Source organism: Gnatocerus cornutus, chromosome 6 (assembly GCF_029298725.1).
Source record: "Gnatocerus cornutus isolate USDA-ARS CGAHR chromosome 6, icGnaCorn1.1, whole genome shotgun sequence".
NCBI classification, from domain to species: Eukaryota; Metazoa; Arthropoda; class Insecta; order Coleoptera; family Tenebrionidae; genus Gnatocerus; species Gnatocerus cornutus.
The window spans coordinates 7,795,654-7,820,898 of record NC_142238.1 but is presented as its reverse complement, the minus strand read 5'-3'; the positions used below and the strand labels follow the sequence as shown (position 1 = coordinate 7,820,898).

The window sequence follows — 25,245 nt, the reverse complement described above, 5'->3', positions numbered from 1 at the left end:
CAAGATCACTCTTTAGGCGAGTCGTCATCAAGCCTAGATAGAAGCATTTCCTTTAATTTTATTTCAAACTCATTTTCAATTTAAATAGGTACATACCAAATTCTATTGTGTCTGCAGCACAATCGATAACTCGAACACGCCAAGCTTACATAATTGATAGACACTTTTGGATTTAACTTTTATAAATAAAAAATATCCTTTCAATTTTTCATAAAGTGCTCGAGTGAAGTAACGGTTCCTGTACGATGACAGCTCAAACAAATGACGGTCATAGCGATTTCCATAATCGCAGTCGCCTTGGCCATCACTTATCTCAAGTGACAAGTGCCATTTCGGGGCCCCCACACAAAGGCGAGAATAGAAAGATATTCTTAAATGTTTTATGCATTTGCAGGTTCAACTGTGCCAAAATATTAAACTAAATATACCTATTAATCCGTGCATGACTCTGCGGGCGCGGTTACATAAAATAATTTATTTGAAATGGAAACAAAGAGCAATGTAACCATTTTCCGGTGTACTTGCAAGTTTTGTTCTGTTTCTGTTTACATTTTCCTGTCGCTGGATGTAATTCCAATAGGTAACTATGAAAGAATGTAAAGAAAAATCTTTATAAAGTCAATAAATTAATCGGCTCAACTTTGGGTGTTTTGACTGAAATCCCGTTGCAATGTAAAGACAGTGTAATCATCTATCACTGTTCTGGCCAAACTGCATCTCTCCTGCTTTCCCCCCCCCTCAAGAAACTGCATCTTGCAGATGTCCATGTGTCCTCTTTATTTTGGCAACCAGAATCTACACACAAGACCGACTATTTTGAGCCTCGTGCGCAGTGCGGTACCGTGAACCCGATGAACCATAAATAGGACGGCGAGGTCAGCCATTTTGCATCATTTAACAACTCACAAACGTCTATCAAAATGACACCGGCTTACCACGCATCGTTCCAACACTCCTCACCTAGAGATAGGATTATGTAATGCGTGGAAAAACAGAGACAGAGACGATGGTAATGTTCTAGAAATCCCACGAACTCATGTATGGACCATCATGGGTGGTAATTAGCATTGTAACGAATTCGATGTTTAATGTACCCATTGTTCGTGTGTTATTAAATTGAACTGTAACGTAACGTAAGGTGAGGCTTGCGGAATGGGGATAAGATTCACTGAACATGAAACAATTAAGTCGCGAGTAATTTGTTGGGCTGCAATTAAGAAATTACTATCCGCTAAATCATTATTTGTAATAAGCAGTCAAGGTCATGTACTACATAACTAATTAATGATAATCCATTTCACACGTTTTTCGAATTTATTCGCAGTCATTGACTCCGTTCGATGGACTTCGCAGAAAAATTTTTTCTATAATTACAATGTTTCTGTGTTGATTAACATTTACGTTGCCTTGACTGGGAAAACAACAAATTGGCGCTTATTAATGTTGTGAAGGTGACACTGCTGAGAGCATGATTTTAAGATTTCTCGAGTGCATTTTTCTTTGCACATCGTCAAGGATAGCATTACAGGACGAAAAAGGCGACAAGGTCTTCCACACTCGTTACGTTTGTTTATCTTTAGCGATAACTTTATTTCATTTCTTGAGTAAACATACACGATGTAAATAAATGTTTGGTAATTACCTAGTGATAAACCCAAGTACTACACGGTTTTCACAACAACTTAAATTTAGACTGTTTATTTTGCTAATACACAAAATGGGTTCGGAGATTTCTTTAAATGATCAACGGGGGCTGCCGTCATTTTTGGAAATAAATAATCTCCTTTAAAATTCTGACCTGTACTGCATAAAATATTTTTATTTTCAAAATTGATGTTCAGTTCTCTTGGTGGCTAAAACATCAAAATTCACAAAGTTTTCGACGAATTTATAGGATGAGATGTGGAGCAAAACATTTGGCAACCATTGCATATACAAGCTGTACTTAGAGCTTCGTTAGGAACGATTTATGAATTTCACAACCAAAATATGAACGTAATAACATACATATTTTAAGTCCATATTTTTTACTCCATTTCGACCTATTTTTATGGACAAATCCCGTAAATATAGGAATAGTAAATTTGGGTTATAAAGCCGACAATTCCGCTACTCTAATTTCAGATAATATCATTTCATAGTGCACAGCTAACAATTTATTTGTCTGAATGTAAAACAAGCATGTTTATGAAATTTGATACCTCCATATAGTTGAATTTTATTTTTGCATTTCCGGACATTAAATAAATAACGAAGACACATTTGTTACATTTATTACATTATTTGTTCATTATCACGAATTTAACAAGGGTAAATAATTGACATTTTATATTGAGGTTCTCATATGCATGACCTGAATTTTTGTAACCAATTTTGCGACGATACTTATTTAATAAAAAAAATCCAGTTAAAGGGATAATGAATACTTTTCTGCCAGCTTAGGAGTATTATTTATTGTAATAAATCTGTGCATTAGCACAGGAAAATTTACCTACGTATTATTTGAACGCATTATGACGGCAATTTCATCGAATTGCATATTGCACAAAAGATAATCTCTTAAAAGATAAACAAACATACTTTAATTTATCAAAATTAAATCAAAAGACGTCTCATCTCTAGTATTTTTGAATTCCATAAAACTGCCGCCTTTAAAAGTTTGGCATACTTTTTAATGTACAAGCTGCTTGAAGATAACATCAAATTATCTCGTGAGATCACAAATATTTAAAACAGCCCGTTCATTCATATTTAAAGACTAGGAGATTCGAATGATAAACATTCCTCTGAAGATAGAGTCTTCTATTCAAGCTGTAGCTACTTTCAAAATTCTCACAATGATTGACAGTTATTTCAAGTTTCGTCTTTACGGTTATTTTGAATGAACTGTTTTAGGAAAGTCGCTCTTAAAATATTTATGACTAAGCGGATTGTTACTAGTGCCAAGAAATCCATTTATTGATCGAATGAACTCAGTTGGAAGTATGGATTTTAATGCCGATCCACCTTTTGAATGAATGGTCTCACCTGCGCTGCGATCAATGAGTGTATAAACACGAGTGCTGTTTAATGATTCAGAGGGTTGTTCATTAAAAATTAAGATATGAATAATAGTGTCTGACGTCCTGCAGAAAACACAGTTTGTGTAATTACTAGTTTTTATAGGGAGAGTAGTTGGATTTCTACTTTTAATTATTGGTCTCAAGAATCCGATAATTATTTAATGATAACGGAGCTTGACGTTTTTTCTTGGAGATCTCGCCGTAAACTGAAACTTGTGTAATTAGTGAGACCGGTAACGAGATGTAGTTTTACTTTTAAATAATTACCTACTTCATAAGGTCTGGAGAAAGAATGTTTACTTTATTAATGTCTTTTATACTACGTGAACTTTCGCTAATGTTGTTTTAAACACGTCGCCCCCTCAAAAAAACGCGGTTTGTGGTGACGTCAGTCGGCTCACATTTTCCCTAAATCTTTCGTTTTTTAAACCAGCAATAACCCTTTTAAGGTCAAACGATTATTCATTATGCAAACTCCCACTCATTTCCCAAATATATTTGTCGAACGAGTAGAGAATTTATCGCAGTAACTGTATTCGAAACAACCACAAAATGCAAATGAATATTAATGAGAGTCAAGTGGATAACATTTATTTTGGCAAAAAACCATAAATAATTTATGGTAGGACGACTAGCGATCGAGCCGACAATGAATATTAACGCGCGTTAATTTTAATAAGACATTGTAGGCCAAGGTCGCACACAGGTAAATACCACCCCAAAGTAGAGAATTAACAGGTAGAAAACCACCCTTTCTCAAGTTCTCTACCGTAACAGGTGCACTTCCCAAAACCGGACAAAGAGAGGTCGTCAACCGCAAAAGAAATTTCGGGCGACGAAGAGTGAGGAAATAGGGGAGCGCCCAATGACTAATACGATTCATAATCCTGTCGGAGAGGAATTTATGACCAAAATTAAATGATAATCAGCGAGAAAAGATTTTCGGTAGTGACACTGCAATAACCATACAATGTTGTGTGCCAACTTCGAGGTGGAATGCCAATAGGTTCAATTCAATTTTTACGATAAGTTCAAACGAAAGTTTATAAAGTTGCAAATCACGGATGTGCAGCTTTAAGCACATGAATTTCATGACCCAAAGCGGTTTTATTTAAATTGAAGCAAAGAAATGGATCTACTGTGAATGCTTGTTCTTGGAGGACTGTGGATCTAAAATTGATTCTCGGGACCAACGGAAATTGATGTTGTATATATGTACATCTTTCCGAAAGATTTGCTTCACTCAACCCACAATAATTTATGCATTGAGGACGGTAGAAACTTTGCGGACAATATCGTGCTAAATCATGCATACCACAGCAAAAATCCCAAAATCGATTAAACCGCTTCTTAATACCATTTACAGCAAGATCCATCGCCTTCTTCCAAACAACTTTCTCGCCATCGTTATGCTAATGTAACACAGGAAACGCAAACGAATGCGTTTAATATTAAACGATACTTTCCATAATTTACCGTAATTTCACACTGCGGGCTAGATTACACGGTGTTTCGTAATGCAAGGTTAACGAGAGGTGGCAAGTAAAAAAAACAGTTCGTTCAACAATAATTTCTTGGTTTAACCTCGATGGGTGTCGTGTCGTGAAATGTCGCTTGTACGTTTTTCAGACATTCGCGGTTTGAAATTTAATTAGGCCAATATCGTGGCCCCAATGGGATTCTCACTCTATTCCCGGAGAAAATTATTACATGGGCTCCAAATGGCGGTTAGACTAAATGCCTGTTTATAGCGTCCCGCAAGAAATTCATTACGACGAAGGGTGCGTCGATGACAACATGACTTCGTGATCATGCGATGGCATCGATCAAGTTCCTTCACGCAAATAGAAATAAAGAAATTTGGAAGTTAGACAACGGATTAGCTGGAAATGGTATTGCTAACGGCACGCGACCCATCAATAACGCTCCGATTAACTGATAAGAATATTTTATAATAATATAATATCCACTGTTTTCCAGCCTTGAAGCTGCAACTAGCAATTAATCAAGCAGCATAAAGTTGACCACTGTCCTTGTCCAAATAGAACAAAATTACAAAATTTTTGTACCGCACTCCATCAATCACTTGACAAAAACAAAAACAGTATAATTTTCGCCTGTATAATGCAATGTCAATTAATGAAACAATAGCTGGATCCTCGTGGGAAATCCGGTACCATTGGACCCGTTTCCAAACACGCCACTGCCATTGATTTCGAACGCTATTGTTTTTCCGCTCCTAATAATGACACCAAGTTATTCTTCAAAGCCGTGTCATTTCAAGGAACACAATTTATTATAAACACTTCCATTAATAAAAAGCATCACATAAAACGTAACCTTGAACGTTTTAATCCGTGGAATTCACTCAAGTATTTATGACCCGCCGAAAACCGCAGCAATCATCACTCAAAGCCAGTGGCGTAACCATTGGGAATTTCAAAAAGAAATAATCACCACCTGCAACCAATATAGGAAATTTTCCGTCTACAGAAGAGTAAATTGAGATCAAAGACCGCCCGTTTAGCAATAGTTGTCTTGGACTGTGATTACAAATTATTGCAGTCGGCAACAGTTGCAGGTTTCTCACATTTATAGCCTTATCGACCGCTAAAAACTAAAAATGTGCTGCACCTAAACAGGAAAATCCATTGTCCGGAGGCTATAAAAAATAGAGTTATTGTAGTGTGTAGGTTTATAATTATTATAGGCTATTCCAGATAAGAAAGATTAATTGGTAACAAAATTTAAAACAAGATTCTTAAATGATTCTGCCAGTTGACACCAGCAAAAAAAGAAATTAGAATCCCTCATACCGACAAAGCCAATTTCGTTGAATTCTACTTTATACTTTATACCTGCCGTATTTGAATAAAACAGTTTTCCCGAGCTGAACGAAAAGCTTTCGGCAACTTTAAGCATTACAATGTTGTGACACTTTCAATTAAAAGTGAAATCCCTCTTTGAAGTTGCTCTGCGTCATCGAGATTTCCATATGGTATCCGTATTAGCGTCTAACTAAGAGTTTTATTGCCGCAAAAACATCCCCGTAATTCCCTCCAGGGGTTGTTTACGTTTATAAAAAGGATGATGTGTGGGGGTTGGAGGGGTGTGCGTACATATACTCACCGGCTGCTGCTGATGCTGTGTCTGTAGCACGGCTGATCGTGACCTCCGGGGGGTGATGCCCACGTTCTCCCCGCGCATGATCGACTCCACCACTGCAAACAAACACACAAAATAACCAATTAGATCGTGAAAGAACCCCCGGACGTTCTTCCTTCGACAATAGACCCGGTGGCGGCGATATAATAAATCCCCGACAACGAGATCGAATCAAAGGCAAAAATTGAGCGCTAGGTTCACAACAAACAGCGATTAAAATAACAACGTAGACAGAAAGAAAGAGAATCGAGTCGGATTTCCGCCGAAAATCAATAGAAAGGAGGGACAAGGCACATACTTTATCGTTACCGAAGTTAATAAAAAGTTCCGGAGGAAAAGTTTACACTTGGCAAACTCATTTTAATGGTGTCAAACTTTTCGATCGAACACTGGTTCAAAGAGAATTACGGAAAAAATAATATTGAAGAAGTTCTCAAAGGTTACCGGGCAGTAAATTTGTTATTAATTACTTTGAAAGTCGCAAAGCGGAGTTTTCCAACCCTCGAGCACCACAGACATGACAAGGGCCAGGAGTCAAAGCTCTAATGGAATTCCGTATAACGTTCAAAGTAATTCATATCATAATTATTCCCGCTAGAATAAGTTTCAACACAAAACAACCCAAAACTCTAGAATAACTGATGCAGCGGAAAACTTGTTATTTAACTCCATACAGGAGCGGTAATAAACCCTGGAATTTACCAAACCAGAAATACAAAATGCCACAGCTTCAAAAATAATTGTTATTGCATTGTCCGTTGAGGTAACTGCATAAACATCCGATATGGTTTATTTGTCTCATCTCATTTCTCTTTCAATGAATAGAAAAGTCCAGTGTAGGCGGTAAGGGCGTTCTAGCTTATTGGCAATCAGGACTAGGCACAAAAAGCACGCGGAAAACTCAATAATGACAGAAAAAACGGTCCGTTTATTGATAGTGTCGTGTCCTTATTATCATTTGCCAAATAATATACAAATGATAATGTTTGATTTTTAATGCGTAATGAAACTGACTTTAACAACAATCTTATCAAATATTGACTCAATTACCAGCTTAATATTTTATTTACAGACTTCTCGGTAGTAAAATTCGAACTATGTAGTTTGATATGGCAACTCCAAATGTGTACTTTCAAATTATCGCATTGATACAGTTCTCTGAAGCTCTTTTTCTTCCGAAGAACAACGAAAATTAATCTGGCGGAAAATTCGCAATTCCTTTCAAGTAAATAAAAATTACTAATTTCAACAACATTTTAAGATTAGATAAAAATTCTGATTGATTTTATTACTAGGTAGTACCTCTTGAGATAACTTTTTTAACTAACTGATGAACAAAGAATACACGGAAAATTTACAATAGCCTCGATTAGTGATAACGGGCACTTTAATGACTAATACGAAACTTAAATATAGACAGATTCTGGAGTGGTTCATTTGTAAACATTGTATCTTGACGGACTGATAAGGAAATATTTTTGGGATTATCTTGTCAGAATTAAAAAATAAGATAAAGAGTGTATCTATTTAATTTGTCCTACAATTATCCGTTGTACGAGTATACAAAGTTCACCTTGATAAATTCATAAATCTAAATTAAATACTGTTACTACTCCAAGTGAGGAATCTCTGATTATATCAGCTATTGAGTGTGATAAGGCCACTGTATATAAATGTTTCATCCATTTGCAAAGTAAATAAATAATTGATTGAAAATCTGGAACAGTAATTTCCGTGAAATCGGAGCCAAATCCTGTTGCCAGGAATTTCGTCAGTGTAAATATTGACAGTTGCCGCTAGTCCGAACACAAATAATGAATAATTAAACAAACATTACGCTTATCACCTCCTGTAATTACGGTTACATTTACACATTACATGTTTGCGAAGTTCCGGGAGATAAGACACCTGCTAGAACACCTTGGTGCAACGACACTATAATATATTCGTCAGAAAATAGTCTGCATACTCTTTTTGTGCGAAAAGTTGTTTTTAAATCATCGATCGATTTAAATTAACCCTTCGCTGACATTTTGAAGGCTAAATATTTGGGGATGGTGCCAACACATTAAAGAAAAAGTTCGCGAATACGTAACCGTTTATTTCTGACTTTGGATGGATTAATGTCGCTATAAATACAGATGTTATCTAGTGATATTAATGTGCCATTTAAAAATAAACCGTTTGGAATCCAACAAGTTTTATTATTGTAGGCGAGGACTGTAAATTGTCAGGACTTCATCAAATTCGTCGCATTTCTGTCCACATTTCACTGACATGCGTGTGAGTAATTAAAATCGTTAAAACAAACCGTGTCCAATTATCAGCTGCCCGTTATGAATGTGGGTGTTGACGGCATTTTTGTTATCTGAAGATTATCTTACGGTACGCTGCTCACTACCGGCTTCGTCGAAGATGCATAAATAAGCTCCGACCTGATTGCCTGAAGCAGGACGTCGCACTCCATATGAATAAATACCTACATTTTATGTCTGTCATGAATAATTCATATCGTAATTCAGTCGGTCGAAACAATGTGGCGTCATCCGACATGAGAAAGACAGAGAATTTCTTATACATATACATCGGAGGAAGACGTTTTTATTATTCAACGTTGCGTGATGGTGGTTCGCCACGCTCGAAACTAGGGCATTGCACTGTGAATTTGCACGAATACGATACGAATTAAAAATGGATGCAAATAAACAACTCACCGCCGTCGCCTATCAGACGCATCTGCACCAGGGCCGGATCTTCGTTGTGCTCCTCTAACACAGTGTCGTCCGTCACTGTCAGGTCCTGAAAAAAAAGAGATAAAATCACTTTAAAACGGAAATTGCAACGTGCGAAATAATCGACTTCGATGATTGAAAAGTGTCTGCCGGAATTATTTTTTATTTTATTTGTGTGCACTGTTATCACTAAAAATGCGAAACTTTCTCACATTGACATAGCTCGCTTCGCTCGCAGCTTCAAGTAACTTATTTTATTCCAGCAATCGGAACCAACGAATTTTAAGACTTTGGTTTAAATATAAATAGCGGTACTCAATGTCAGTAAATCGTCTTTATGGTTTAAAAGTAACAAAATGCATGAAAATTCTGGTAATAAATAAGCAATAATGAGCACTTATTTGTGGTCTTCTGGCTATTGTTGTCGAAAATCAAAAGAGGTGCCAAAACAGTTTGGTTAAAATGATGGTAATTATAAATAAATTGATTTATGGTGCAGTGGAAAATTTGCAAGGTTCTTCGCCCAATGCTAATTAGTTTAATTGTGTAATAAACATTTCGGGGAATTCTTTCACGTTGTAAACAATTAATTGGTTTAGTGTCCGATTTTGGTTCCAAATTTAAAATGACTGATTTTTTTTCTATATTTATTTACCTTGATCGCAAGCATTATTACAATGCACTCCTTTATGCAATTTTAGTTTTGGGTTTTTCCTTTTTGCAATTTACATCCTCTTCTTGAGAAGACAATAATCAATATACAATAAACAAGTAATAAATATGAGTCTAGGAGACATAACAAAGCTATTATCGGAGAGTGCTTCTTTTGTCTGTTATTGAATGAAGCATTTGAAAGCGCCTCGTAAAGAAAGCGAGTCGCTTTGATAAAAAATTATGTTGATTCTTTCAACAGTTTTGAGCCCCTCTAAAAGATAAACCGTAAGTAAAATCGCTTTCATTAATTTACCAAAAAAAGAAATAAACGAAAATCTCGTAATTATCCAGATGTTTTATTAATGGTTCTTGATATATTTTACAATCTAATTAAATCACTTTTACTGTATAAATTACGATAAGTAGCTAAATGTGAGCAAAATACGCACGCCAGGTTGATAAACCGGTTATCACGTTTTGTGGACAAGGTTACGAACCAGAGAGGTTTTCCAGGCACACACCTGCCATAAAACGAGAATTCGCAAGTCGTGGAAGACATATCAATAGGGGCGACGGTGGAGGGCAGTGCACTTTCACTAACCCCAAGCAGACAGAAATGATTAAACTTGGAATAAAGCAATAAAGTAGAACAAATTAGAAATCTGATATTGTAATAATTTATGCAAATGAAAACACCATAAAAACATCATCGTGTCGATTACGCCAGACCGCGAAAAAACCCACAGGTTCACAGGAACAGGCAATGGAAAATTTAATGTTTACAAAAACATTAGACTATAAATAAAACATTATTTATACCCGACCCGATCCGCAAATATAACTCGGGTTGATTTATATAAAATTCTATGCAAATCTAAATATTAGCCATGGAAAACTGCCAAGATAGTTTGCACAGAGAATCTCGAAAAGCCAAGACATGAAGTCGGAACGCATAAATAATTCGGAGGAATGTAACATGGTGTAATAACACTTTGCGGTTTTTAACACCTCAATCGATCTCCAAGTTTCTAATCGAGTTGGAGCATCATCGTGAAAGTTGCAGCAGATGCCGTTAAAGTTGCACAAAGTGGAACTCAGCCGAATCGAACAACTGCTCTTTGCACAAAGTTTATACAGGAAAATGGAGTCTGTCGTCTTGCACACGCACGTGTCTGTCTGCCTCAACTATCTCCATTAAACCAAGTTGGATAACTTTCCGTCGAATTTCCTTCAAAACAAACTTTTCAACTCAGAGCTCAAAACTTTCCTAATGAATACGCCGAGTTTTCAACTCGCGATTCCAGGATATAATTTAATTTATTTTGTTTTCAAAGTCTAGAACACTTTTCCGATCTTAAAATTGGACGTGTATAACCAACGATGTTGTGAAAAGAAACGAGTTGATGGATGCCGCAAAAAAGGAAACGGAAAGGACTATTCAAGATCGATCAAAAGGAATCTTTAAGGCGCAATAAAAGAACGGAGATTACAAGACCGATACGATTTAACTTTCAACTTTAACCAACATAGAGATCGGTTTTACTGTGTACTATTCTCATTAATGTCATAATAAAAAAATGGCATATAATTTCTTCAAAGGACGTGTTTGTTATTCCCCATTTCAGTAAAACCGACCGCAGATGCAATTAATCTCTCGGTCATGTTTTTTCCAATTTCCTATCAACGTTTTAGTCCAAAGCTCGTTATCATTTCCTGTTAAAGTAGTTGCACGTGTAATTATTAGTCCAATAACAAAAATAAATACTGATTAATCTGATAACCTGTAAGGTCTTTTCATAAAACTGTTTATTCATATGACCGGTCGAGTCAAGTTTTTTTTTACAATAAGAGCAATATTGCGAATAGTTTGGAGACGGGATAAACAAATTTATCAAAAGCTAAAAAACCGCCGTCGCATCGGATCATGACCCCGACCAACAAGATATTACCCGGCTTTAATTGCGTCGAGATACATGGCCATAAAACATTGATAGGAATGGACGATTATGGAGTATGCAATGCAGGACCGTAACGACAGCTATAAACTACCAATTGTATCCATAAACGAACCCTATATGGACCCAGACAAACCACAGCTTTACAATGAATGAAAAACGTCGGATAAACATGCAAAAAAATTTTAATTAAAGCCGGAGAAGTGTGAATCACTTTCGTCCACATTCTGTTGAATCATTGCGGTTGACAAGTTGGCAAAAAAACGCAAGAATTCCTAGAATTCGCAACGAATCTGTTACATGGATTGAACATGAGATGGATAAGAATTTAATTCTTCCGTCTGTTTGAGTTTCCTTTCGCACAAATATTTCATTTTAATTTATGTGAGACCCCGGCGCCGCCGGTTGTATCGACCGGAATTTCGACCCGTTCTATTAATTAATCATAGAACGGATTACGATGGAAACTAAAAATCCAAGAAGTGCGATCTCTGACTTGACCACGTGGGACTTCCTCTTGCGGTTTGGGGAAACAATCAGCGGTGACCTAGTTAGTATTTCGGAATGTAATTAAACGTTGACTTTTGCCATTTTAAGTGGGTTTATCGGTTTTTATCGTTATTTACGGTTTTTTTAATCTCGCGATATTTGACACACTTCATAGACAGTCAACTATGGAAACTGATTCGAATAGTGGTGGCTTCAACACAGGGAGATTAGATAACGAGATGTCAAAGTTCTGCAAAAACAAAACATTGGAGAGTTTATCTTATTACGAGACCACATGCATATTTCATCATTTGTATCATCAGGACGTTTTATTTGTCTGTCGGGCAAACATTGTGTCGTAAATTTTGTTTTGTCTCGTGGAATCTTTATTTATATAAATTTAGACTTGCCAATGATAAAAATGTGATGATAAACTTCAGTTTATAATGTCGCCAAGCAGGAAATTTCCGATTTTCTAAATACACACGTAAAATTTCAGAACTTCATACTTCGCAACGAGATCGTACTACAATAGAAAACAATATTAAGAAATATTCTTTTGATCTTATGATTGTTGTTACAATGAATATTATGGGAGCAAATTAATTAGTCTGTTTAAATAATGTATTTGAAAGTTATTAACTTTTGCGCTACGAAGTTGAAAAGGTTTGCGAGATTGAAATAATGAAATGTGTATAAAGTATTTGATTTAAATAAAATAATCTCCGTAATCTTCTGGTTAATACACGGATTAATTACCCAGGTTTATAATTTCATTAAATAAATTCATTATTTTGCAACCGGTTTATTATGGTGTCCTCGGGCAGTTCAGTTTTTTTAAAGGTAGATGAAAAACGTGAGGTTTCTAGTCGTAAAAGACTGATTGGAAAATACCACGAAAGCGAAATAGATACCAATAATAAACTGCTTCATAAAATTAAATATAGGTAATAAATGCTTCAATATAAAAAGGCCGCGTGATGCTCTAGAAACGGGAATTTTCAATAAGGTAATGGAAGCCCAAGCTCCTAATCAATATTTTTTTCTCAAGAAACATGGGTTGGAAAATTGAATAAGAACGTTGAGCATTATTGGGTTAAGGTTAACAGGAAACGAATTATGTAACGATCCATTCCTTCTTTCATAAATTTTCATCATTGTCAAAATTATTTTAATTTATTTATATCGCGAGAATCAGACTGAATTATTTAAAACAGATTGTTCCTGCGGCCATTAGAATTACATGAGTTTGTGGAAGCCAGGATCACTGCCCGACCACTTTTTGTTTACATCCTCCCAAAGCTCTCGCTTTGCACTCAAGTTTTTCGTGGGTTTGAACAATCCCAAGCTTTTAACTGTTTCTGATCTGTCTAATTAAAACGGAGCTTTCCGTCCCACCAACACATTGTTGGGTTAAACGAGCTCGCTCGAATTAACCTCAGTTGCGATTATGCAAATGGTTGGCATGTCTACGGAGTCAACGTATGCGGAATCCGCCGCCCAACACTGTGCGAAAGCAGATAAATTGCTGGGGTCAAAGTTGCGCCGTTGGTAATGATGCACATTCGTCGGCGGTGAGAGAGACAGCAAAAAAGAGAATGTGCATAACTGTTATTGGAGTTATTTCATGACGGCGCCGAGCGAATCTCCGACCGCATTCTTATTGGAAAAAAAGCAAAACGATCCCACTTCCCCGGAAATTTTTCCAGGATTTAATATCAGTTAACTGTGATTCGATCCCAATAGGAGTTATCTGTCTTATCGCGACGCGTGGTTTCACTTTATTTGCTCAGCAGCGGTGGAAGATTTCCCTCACTTTTGGAAATTAGCTGGAAGAAGATAGCGCGACTAAATTACTAAAATCGGCCGTTTTATTTCCAAATGTAAAAGCATTCCATTTCCATTTAATAGCTGATCCAAGGCTCTGCTTTTTATCAAAAGAAATTCATTTTGAAGTTCATTAATCCTTTTGTTTTATGAATGGAAGAGAACGAGGGCGAGGTACGAAAAATCATGTGCTTAAAAAGATAAAGTTGTTTATTGAACCCGAGCCGGAACTTTTACTGTCTTTGTAAACTTTATCACTTATCAGTTTGTTGGAAGCCAATTTTCTGGCGTTCATTAGTGCTTCGAAATTTGCTTTGCTTTGGAGTCATCCTCTTAACGGATCAGTCTTGCACCTCTTTGAATAAACAGCACTTTTTGTACCTATTCAAAAACAATGCGAAAAGTGTTTATGTAAACTAAAACCTGCAGAGTTTTTGTTTGTTAATCTGCATGATGCCAGTTAAAATAATTAAGCTAAACTAAAAATACAAAGTGCATATGTTTGTAAACAATGTCTCGTCTTGTTTGTTTCTCTTCATAATCTGTTCATACAAAAAAGAGTTTTGTTTTTGCATAAATGGATAAGTCAAGACCATAAATTCGCCACACCTGATATGTGTTCCATAATCATTATTTCCTTGTTATTAACGAGTTTACTATAAGAATTTCATTTTCTTCATTTCTTCCCATATAAAAACCGATTAGCGATCAATTCCTCACTTCGAGGCATAGTAAGATCCGTAACTACCGTTAACGGCAGCTTCCGCTCTTATCATGTTCTATTACCGAGGACTTTCTCTTATTTTGCTTTGGCTCGCCGTTCTAACTGTATAACGGAGATTTCTCGTACACTTCCTATGTAATTATGTCTGTGATTAAGAATTAACGAGACTTACCCTTGTAGCTTCGTTGTATCCTACTATCACGGCTGTGTACCATTGAGTTGTACCCTCGGCTCTATACACCTCCACCCTGTAACCCATCAAAACGCTGGGTGTGGTCAGAAGAATACGTTGGCCATCCTGTTGTTCAGCCCATAGTCTTACGGCTGCTTTTAATTCTGGATATTCGCGCACACCTGGCAAACTTGAATCCCACTCCTGCAAAAAAAGGTGCACGTGAGAAAACGGTCGTTTAAGGGGTGAATTTTCACGCCCACAAAGCGGGTAATTAAATAAATAATTCATTAGAAGACCTCTTTTAAAAACATCAGAACGTAGGTTGCTTTCTTTCAAATTAATTGAAGACGTAATCTTATGAGATATGACAAAGGACTTTGTTCAGTTTGCCGGCTTCCTTTGCGGTTAACTCCCCATTCCTATTTGTTTAGAACTTGTAATTTAATCTCACAATTGTCAGTAGCTAAAACTTAGATCGTTCCAAATTAATACCGGCACGTGAGTTTGTAATTTGGACAAGGAACTCGGCGTTCTTTCTCTGCACGACCAAGACGAAGATTGTAAAGCAATTTTAATCCGCCTCATAAATAAATCAATTTGGATAGAATTGCGGCGGCGGCTAGCGGCTTCCATTAAAATAATAAAAAAGGAAAAAAACCGCGTGCGGAATAAAAACCAGTCGTACAAGTCGACCAAGAAAGCTCGAATTCAGCAAGAAATCGTAGCCTGGCAACCCGGCACGGCCGCATCGGGATTTTAAAAAATCACTATTGACGAGAACAGGTTCGCCAAGTTGCAGGACACGACCTAAAGGCGGCCATAACGACTTCCAACGACCAAACACGTTATCTTCTGCATCTAGAATACGTAAACTGAGTCATCAGGATGTCGTTAATAATCCCATCGCGAAAAAATCAGAGATAATAACCTGCGAAAATACTGTAGAGCTTACAGTTAATCTCGCCAGTCTGTCGGGAGCTTTTTCCAGTGATCAGACGCCGTCAACTTCTTATAACGGCAGGATCTTTACTTTCACAAAGCTCCTATTGTCGAAGTAATGCTACCGCAATTTGAGCGTGTGGAAAGGTAGTTTGAGGAGGAAGAACCTAATTTCTTGTATGTCATAGTTCAATAGTAGCGCCTACACTTCGTAGGTGTAATTATAATGAGTGCATTGTTGTACCTACTGTCGATAACCGGTTTTAAACAAGTCGTATAAACAATGTGGGCGACGAGACTAGCAAGCAGGATTAATCAATAATAACACGCACTATGCATATGCTCAGGGTTATTCATTCTGTGGAGTCTGAAGTGATGTGGCATGAAAATAAAAGAGGAGCTTCCTCAGAATAACCTGCAGCTAAGCAATTACCACTAACAAGTGATTTAAATTAAACCATTCCAACTGATTGTGGATCGAGTTCGTCCTTTTTTCACAAATTTTAGGCATTCATGGTTCTGGCAGCTTTTACAATTTAGATTATGTAATTATTTAAACAGTTGATTATAAAAATAACAACCAGAGACAAACATGCCTAGTTCTAATTGTAACTTGATGCCTTTCCATGCGATTAAACCTGTCCCCGCGACAGTGACTAATGTTTACCAAAAATGCGCTTTATTTAAAGATCGTCTTCCTTTGTTTGCTCACGATTGGCCGCAGTGTTCGTGTAAATTTCTCGGAACCGCCAAAGTCCCCGGAAAATCGTGGTTGTGGTTCCGCCGTGGCAATAAAATAGCAACAGAACACGCAACGTGCGTATTAAGGTCGGAAAAGTAAACAGGCAATAAATTCCCCTTTTTCTTTTCCCGATCGATACAATCGCGTTTGATCTGCAACGAAACTGATTAAAAACTCGTCAATGTCACCGGATTATCCTTCCGGTACACTTTCACTCTTTCCTGAAATAAATAAACGAATTTATTCCATCTCAGTTTATTCCCCGCCAACTTTGGTATGCTAATGCCATTCGGAAAAGTTTTAAACGGTAAAATGAAGTTTTCTCGTTACAACTTGCTAAACTTGTTTACTGCGGAGTTTCTCATAAATTTTGTTTGGTGAGCGGTTGAGCGTACACAGGTCGCGGAAGCGACGTCCACATTAAAAGGTTACTCTTTCATCTCTCACGAACTTTGCCAATATTGAAACCAGCGAAATTGTTCGTTTTTAGCGGGAGAATGAAATTAAAGGTTTATCTCCTCCTGCGGGAACAGATGGGCCACATTAACGTCTGGGCTTTCTGACCCCGAGAAGTTCACATCGAAACAATCATAACAAAGAGTCGGTCGACCGTGGTGACTTTCTTCTAGAACTATCAAGTTGTAGTCAACGATGCGGACTATTTCTCGCAGGAGATAAATTAACTGCTTACTTGACGAGTAATTGGATTTGAATCACAAAAGTCGTATTCTTTTGCTGTCATCGCGGTTACTGTAATCTGATTAAACTGTGGAAAAGTGTTGTAATCAGCACAATGCATTTTTTCAACGTTGCAAGGCAGGTTAGTCACCTTAAATTTGGTTTCCTACAGCTTCAAATTGACACTGAAATCTCAAGAACTGTGCTCAAAATCCACATAACCAACTGAGAAACTCTGGGAAAAGAAATTAATTGTTTGAGGGCATTTGATGACATAACAATCGGTTCGCACGTACCGCACGAACTTTCTGAGAGAACATTTTAGAGGAATGTTTGCTAAAACTGCAACTACGCCCACAGAAGAGACTTTCATCATTAAAATGAAAATCACTTGAATTTTCTATTTATTTCGCTTTACCGTTATAATCACATTCAATTTTCATTCAAATGGCGATAGCGGATAAAATCCAGGATTATCTGCCCCTGTCTTGTCTCAAATTAAAATTGAAAAGCAAATCTGTGCAAGTTCCAGTCTGCCCATTTGGTCGTTCTTCGTTTTGTTTGCCTCATAAAGTCATAACAACTTTTTGCAGTCCGAGCGTGCTTCAGCCCAGTGACCACAATGGAATAATCTCATGGGAAAAATCCGGTGGGTGTCGTGGAAGTTAAACATAATAGTCCGCGATCTTCTGTAGAAAGTACTCATTGTGTTGTTATGGCAATGAACACAATGCAAATACCTCCAAGGTCAAATATGTGGAATGAAATAACACTTGAGGCTCTGGCGATTATATCAAACACCAGGAAGAAACGTGTAGTATATAACGAGGTAATCACAGGAAGCACGTTTCAGTCGATTTTTTTCTGTGATGATAAATTGTTATCATCGACAAGACGGAATTTTTCGTGATTTTCGGCTTGATTGTTATGCAACAGTTGCAGGTTCACGTCACCGCGGCAGCAGGTGTCGCCAAAAGCAGTTCTTGGGAACTGGATGAAAATAGATCTGACGGTGTGCAACACAATGTTGATGTCTTTCATAAGTGGGCAGACAAACAATAGAGAATTGATTAATTATGAGTCATGAACAAAAGGACGCACGCCCCTTTTACTTTCACACTATGTTAAAACTGCATATGTGTGGTGAGAAAAAAGAGAAAATTCAAGCAGGTAACATTATTTTAAATAAGGGCATCGTAATTTTCTTCTAATTTCGGATTCGAGCTCTAAGCAATCGTGTTTAACTTCTTGCTCCTCCATAATTATTGGGATTGGCGTCTACCAAAGCGGTTAATTGGCAAGTTGGCGGCATCGACTCCTTTTCCTTAACAATCATGAAAGACGTTCCAACGATGGAATAATCGCAGATGAGGTCTTTGGTCTTTGCTTGCAGAACGGCAGAATAGGGTCAGTTCTGCGACTCGACGCCATTACTTTAACGACGCTATCCGTCTCGCCGTAAAAGCGACAAAAATAGACCAGCAATCTCCGAATTAAAAGCACGTTTCATTGCCAGCGCCCTTCGAAAACTTAATCACGTGGTTGTCCTGAAAGGTCACCAGGATTGAAGGACGCTCCCGGATTGCTGGTTCCGGAAATAAGCGGACATTATTAACAGAGAAGTTGTTGATAATTGACACCCGTCACGCCAACGATGCGTCGTAAAAAGAGCCCATTACTGGACTGACGGAAAAGGACGAAACACTACCATCGACTTATATTTTAATGATGGATAATGGCGTGTGACGTTGCGGTGAAAGTCAATGACGACGGCGATGAGTCAGGTTTATTATTGAACTACTTTTTGGATTATTTAATGATTGTTGACAAAAGAGAGGATGAGTCAGGAAAACGTTTTAATTATTACGCGGTTTGCGTATTTGTCACTTCCTCTTCCTCACACGTCGGTTATTCAAATGCAAAGACGACGAACAATGTTATGACAGGTGCCAATTCTATTATTGCCATTTGTTCAATGTAGAACATTCATTCATGATGGTTATTAAACAATGCGATTCTGGCGGAGCTCTAAATTCCGACATTTATTTTTGGAAAATGGAGCCAATGAATGACACAATAATTCAGTTTCAGTGTTTTTACGTGACATGGAAGCGAATAATAATAGTGCATTTAGCCAGCTTATTTTTGGCAACCAATATTGCATTTTTAAATTGAAAACGCGACGGCTGGAAATTTGTTGTTTTTATGTATTTCATCACCCATCAAAAGGTTTTATGAGATAACCGTAGCTACAGGTGAAGAATTTTCTGTACCTTGACAGCAGCAGATGTGAAGAATTACTAATGAAGTAGTAATGGACTCGACGAAGACGACGAGAAATCAAAAAGAAAAAAATATTCTCACATTACTGGTGTGTTGAATGAATAAAGAAAGAATTTAGATGGTAGCGTTATCAGTAAGAAAATTTAAATATTAATTCAACTCAGCAACGTGTAGGTACCGATAATACATATAATTTAAACCGTATCAAAATCTTGAAAATAAGGCAACGAGGAAAATTTATCCAAGGGTAATAAAAAGTGCTTATCCTTTAAGATGATCAAGTAGTTCAAGGTATTTTGAAATGCTTTATTTAACCAGTAGCACAAATAGATGGAATAAAGATAAATTTGAATAAAATCCAATGTTGAAGGTCGTACTAGAAAGCACGAAACATTGTCTTGGAAAAGATTTTAGGTACTAAAATCGGCAACCTGGAAAATTACGACAAACTGCAAAATGCTTTCAAAATGACCCCATTCATAGGAAACTCGTAACTTTGGTAAGTAATGCTACCGGCAAAAAAGAAAATGTTAGTTAATTAGTCGAGCTCAATCAGCATTCCAGTATACTATTGCATCTCATTATCTCCGCTCGCTATTAATGGAATAGTTGGAAGTAACAAGAAAAATTCTACCGGTCCGTAATAACATGCAATAAATAAGAAATGGAGCCACCCACGGTCAGTTTCATGTTTACCAATGCATGTGAAATGGGTAAAAAGTTAATTTTACCGACTCAGCCAATCAATGTTGTTGAATTATTCATAACGCCGTACACTAATTATTTCGTGATTATATTCGCCTTAACACAGAGCATTTTCTAGCGAAAAAACACGCAATAAATAATTTCCATTTCAATTTGCCTGGGGTGAAATTTTTTACATCCGTCTGCGTATCTTCGAAATTTGCAGATTATACATCATGGGCACGAATAGCGGAACCTTTTTTTGCGTTTGTTTTGGTCATTCTTACCTGGAAAGGTTTGAGTAGTTTGTAATCTTCAAAAGCCAGTTCTTTGTCCAGCAGAAATTCCACCGGCTGCTGGTCGAGCATCATCTCTACGGTGGATACCAGAGGCGAAAACGTCTGCAACAAAACACCGTGTCATTATTTCTGCTTCTGCAAAACAAGCAAGGACGTTTCCCATTATGCTATCTCATCATCAAGACGTAATTAATTTCCTTCCACCAGCTGGCACAGCGAAAAATGAAATCCTAAACGCGAAAAACTACGATCAGCGAATTTCGCTAGACAAAAAACGATGATCTTATAGGATTACGAAGGCGAAGGCGAAAGCACCGACAGGATATAATAGACCTCGCGTGAAAAAAATTCGCGGGAAAATTTTCAAGACGGCCAAGGTGAGCCAGTACCGTTTATTTTATTCGTTAGAGTACTGCTTAATGCAATTCATGGAATGTTTCATTAAAAACGACAGCAATTGCTACCTGCACGAGGTGAGAATTCAACCAAGCCTCAATAACGTTTTAAATTACTGAACAAACAAATCTGAAGCCGTTAACATCATCATACTGCATAAATTGTTTAATCAAACAGGTGAACTGCACGTCATGAGCAATAATTTGACCTGTTACCACGTTAATTAACTGAGTTGTTACGAAATCCGTTGATAGAGAAAAAGTTACTTTCGCACAACCCAAAAGCGGCACCTGTAATTATGTCAGGCAGTTTATGGCTTAAATTACATTGTCTACGCTCTGCTCTGGTATTTTAATTTGGATCTAGCGAGAATTTATTTTAGAAAAAATACAGTACGTTGTCGTTGCAAAATTACTTAGAAGTTTGACCACATTTTCGATTTTAAGGTGTGCCAGGTATAATAAGATAAGTAAAGAACAGAAAATTCCTGCAAAACTTATCCAAGTGGTGACATAAGTTATCAGACTTTCAATAGGTAAGGTCAGTGTTCAGTGTGATTTTATATAAAAGTGTTGAGCGTGACACAATGATTTATTTCTTTGATATTACAATATTTGGTAATTTTTTTATCATTTTAGGTCGTACCAGATAATACTGACGTCAATTACAAAAAATGTAATCGTGTCAAGTTGCTCAGTCAGAAATCGGATTATATTAACTGTTGCGGTTATGACGTAGATAGTGACCGCAAAAATAATCATTTTTGATAATTTCCATGATTAGTGACTACACAGAAATGTTATGAATTGTATCCTCAGCAAACTTTTTCTCCTTAATTAGACCTGAACCCACTGACAATTTTGAAATATCTTTTTGAATTGTTGCTAACATTTCTACGATTCTTGAACTATTTTCGAAATGGAGTTGCAAGATAGATAGTTACGTTTTATTTGCTTTCAACGAGATTGATTTACGTCATGTAACGTAATACTAATTTTTCGCCTAATAAACGTCGCGAATTCACTCATTTTCCCTGCAATAAAATTCCTGGTGGAAATAAATAAATAAAAACCAATTTTCACTACCCATTGACTGAAATTTTAAACAAAATATGACGAGAAGATCGGAAACATGGAGATAGTGCACCAGTGACCTTGAAATTCTTTGGAGGAAGCTGGTGTTATAGTAACGTAAACATAAAATATACGACAGATAAAAGATATAAATATTATGTTCCCACGAGCTATTGCTATGCGGAATTTCCACTCGCATATTTTTCTAATGTAAAGCAAGGAAATGTAGACGCGTGTGATACCCCGATCGCATCTTTTGAACGTAAAAAGCGCAATTTATATCAATGAAAATAATTTTACCCATGTAGTTATCGGTTCCTGGTTTTTGCGTAAACGTCGTTCCAGGAAAAATTCGCTCTGAACATGATCAACCAACATCCTGCAGCAGTTGGTTTGAATAAAATAAATAAACACGACAGCGAGCGTAAATAGAATTGCGAATCATAGCGAGAAGTAATTTTTGCGAAGCAGGCAATAAATAACGAGCGTAAATAAACAGGAACCTTGAACCTTCCACCGACTGAGTATGCGAGGATAATAGTATTATCAACATATCTAAATATATTCCGATTGTAAAAAAAAAGTATTTGACCTCTATTCGTGCCCAGAAATTTATATAACGTGCCAATTAGTATAGTCTGCCCAAACATTACGTCAAGTGGAAAAAAAGTGAAAAAGCACGTCGGCATTCTCCAACATCCTTTGAACGGTTTTAGCTCCAAGTTTTTCACCTTCGTTTCACCTTGTCTTGCTTTCATCATCTTCGAGATACACACGCCACCTGGTATTATGTTCATGTTTTATGTAAAGCTATTTGTTTGACGTTTACTGCAGTTCTTAGATCTGCACGAATTTCCGATAGTTCAACTAAAAATAAAACAGATTCAAATGACTCATAACGCGGTCATTGGAATTATCTATAATTGAACACGATTTACCTTGAATTGTTACAATCTAATCGCCCACCGTATTTTCCCGTTCGATATAATCATAAATCAGATTAAGCGCAGCGATTATGTGGGGGAATTTCGATTTTTAATTAATACCCGGAAGCTCGAACTTTCTATCGAAGCAGGTGATGTGCACGTTCTGACATTACTTGAACTCGAGCAAAGTTTAGCGTAAAAATTTTATGTGTTTGCCCGCGATCTAGGTCACACAAACATCTGTTTCTTTAACCATGTAACAAATGGCTGCAGAGTAATTTAAACTTGATTACGCCGACCTACATATAACCTCTGTTATCTCTGGTAGTCATGCATTATGATCAAACGACCCAGGAGCAAGAATAAATGGAGAACTTCGATCACTCTGCCATTAACCCCAGCTAATTACAATTGCCATTATCTTCAAGATCTGTGGCGCGAGCACTGCATTTTTATGAGCAATAAAGGCCGAAGAAATAGCCCGGAGGCTAGTGAAACTGCACACACGAAGCGTCTAAATAAGTCGGACGTTTGACCATAATTATCTAATCTAGATCTCTTCGTCTACCGAGGAGCTTTTATTGAACTCACATTTTTCTAAACGCTCCGGCAATCCCGTCACAGACGTGTATGCAGATTAGTTACTCATGTTTTGCATAAATAATGCATTTATTTTATGAATGCAAACAAAAGAAATGGTTTGTTTGCGCTTCAAATATGACGCACACGGTGTGAAATAATCGCAGGTTGGATTTTTAAACTCCTGAGTCTATTTACAGACCAATTCCAAGCCATTCCTGAAAACAATCAAATACTTGGCAAGCGATATAACGAGCTTTCATAAATTCAGAAAACCCGTCACGTGAACGGTAGCGCTAATTCCAGTCTCCTCTACATGTTAATTTATTTTCGCAAGTCGTATTTATACAGCGAACCAAACACATGTCCTACATATTTTTAACGAAGCCGACGTGTTTCACAAATAAACGTATGAATGAGTGGAACACGGCGTTTTTTTCCTTGTTGCCGATTGATTATTTGTGTTTTCACGCCGAGTTGGTGATACAACTTTTATTAATTATAATCCCCAGATGTGTACAATTAAAGGGTTAATTAAAGAAGTTCGGCGTCGCGCCGTGTGCGTCGATTAAACTCATGGTTTTGATTAAAACTTTTAATTAGTGGGATGAGATACTCACAAGAGCGGGCCAAAGGACTGTTGTGTTTGATGGGGCGAAAGGATCTCGTCGTTCGACCCAGGCCAAACGTTGTTCCACCATAAACAGGTGGAACAGTTTGTCCTTGTAAACGCTGATCCATTCCCTTCGGTGCCATTCCACATCATCATATTCCACAAGAATCTGAAACAAAACAATACGTCAGTTCATAGGTGACCTTGCTATGACCGTAAATTTGTCACGCTGGTAATTTCTGGTTCATCTCGATGATTGATTTAAATGAACGCCGTGTGGTTTTGAATGAGCGATTTACTAATGAATAGCGTCATTACGCATTATGGGGTACGCACACGAGAGCCGAAAATTGTGGTGGCTTTGTGGGGTTTAGCCTTGGCTTTTCTTTGTTCACTTTTCAATTATTTATGTACCTGCCTTTTATTACTTCGAAATGACACGATATCTGAGGCCATAAACCTTAAGGTACAATGGTGACAAATCCTCCATGCCAAATAATTCCAGAATTTGTCATTTTAAAGTTCCACATGTCCTTTAATTCGCATTTGTGATCAGACTAAAAGAACAGTTAAAAGTCGCTAATAAAACTAGTTAAAAATGTCAGTTATCGATTTGCTCGACCAATTTGATTAATTCTGTTTTCATGTCCCTAATTTCACTCTTTTCAAGCTAATTTCCATTAAAAATGCACTGGAAACGTAATCAGAATGTGCTCCATTTTATTTTTTTGTTTTGTCAAAAGTTTGCAAACTGAAGCTGTTTATTTCCGTGGGCCAATTCTCGCCCATAGAACATGTTCCAAGTTGTAGACAGAGAATTTTTCTTATTATTAGATTAGAATAACATTTATTGACCGCTCGTTGTCTCGTTGAGCTACATTAGTCCTAATGACGTTCAGCTCTTCTGCTTTGTGTTATTATTATAAATGACACATCAGAGACAAGGTCACACGGGCTATAATGACTCTATTTTGAGCGCGAGAGAGCGTTTTTTAACTCTTTGTGAATTGACCGACAGAAATCAATCGGATGAATTACCCGGGCCTTGTTCTGGAAAATTCGTGATTGATAAAAGAATCAACGTGCTTCACATAAAAAGGAGTCATCATGTGGGAATGCCCACGCAACCAACAAAGAGCCAAGAAAAACAAACATTGCCAACACCGCAGACTCGTTTACGTTTCCTTGGCAGCTCAAACTCCATTATTTGCTTTTATTATTATCGGAGAATTTCCTTCGTCCTCGAACTG

The 25,245-nt window shown here is 37.1% G+C and overlaps 1 protein-coding gene across 4 annotated transcripts in view; it reads right to left on the bottom strand.

Annotated features, from left to right (window-relative positions):
• Positions 1–25,245, bottom strand: part of Kdm3 (Lysine demethylase 3) — an 84,052-nt gene that overhangs the window by 39,619 nt on the left and 19,188 nt on the right. For all 4 annotated transcript variants that reach the window (XM_088038869.1, XM_088038871.1, XM_088038870.1 and 1 more), the window contains exons 2-6: positions 24,003–24,164; positions 20,397–20,510; positions 14,781–14,984; positions 8,942–9,026; positions 6,192–6,283 (exon numbers count right to left, since the gene is read on the bottom strand). In XM_088038869.1, the coding sequence (XP_087894995.1) occupies positions 6,192–6,283; positions 8,942–9,026; positions 14,781–14,984; positions 20,397–20,510; positions 24,003–24,164 (657 nt within the window). The remainder of the gene's footprint in view (positions 1–6,191; positions 6,284–8,941; positions 9,027–14,780; positions 14,985–20,396; positions 20,511–24,002; positions 24,165–25,245) is intronic.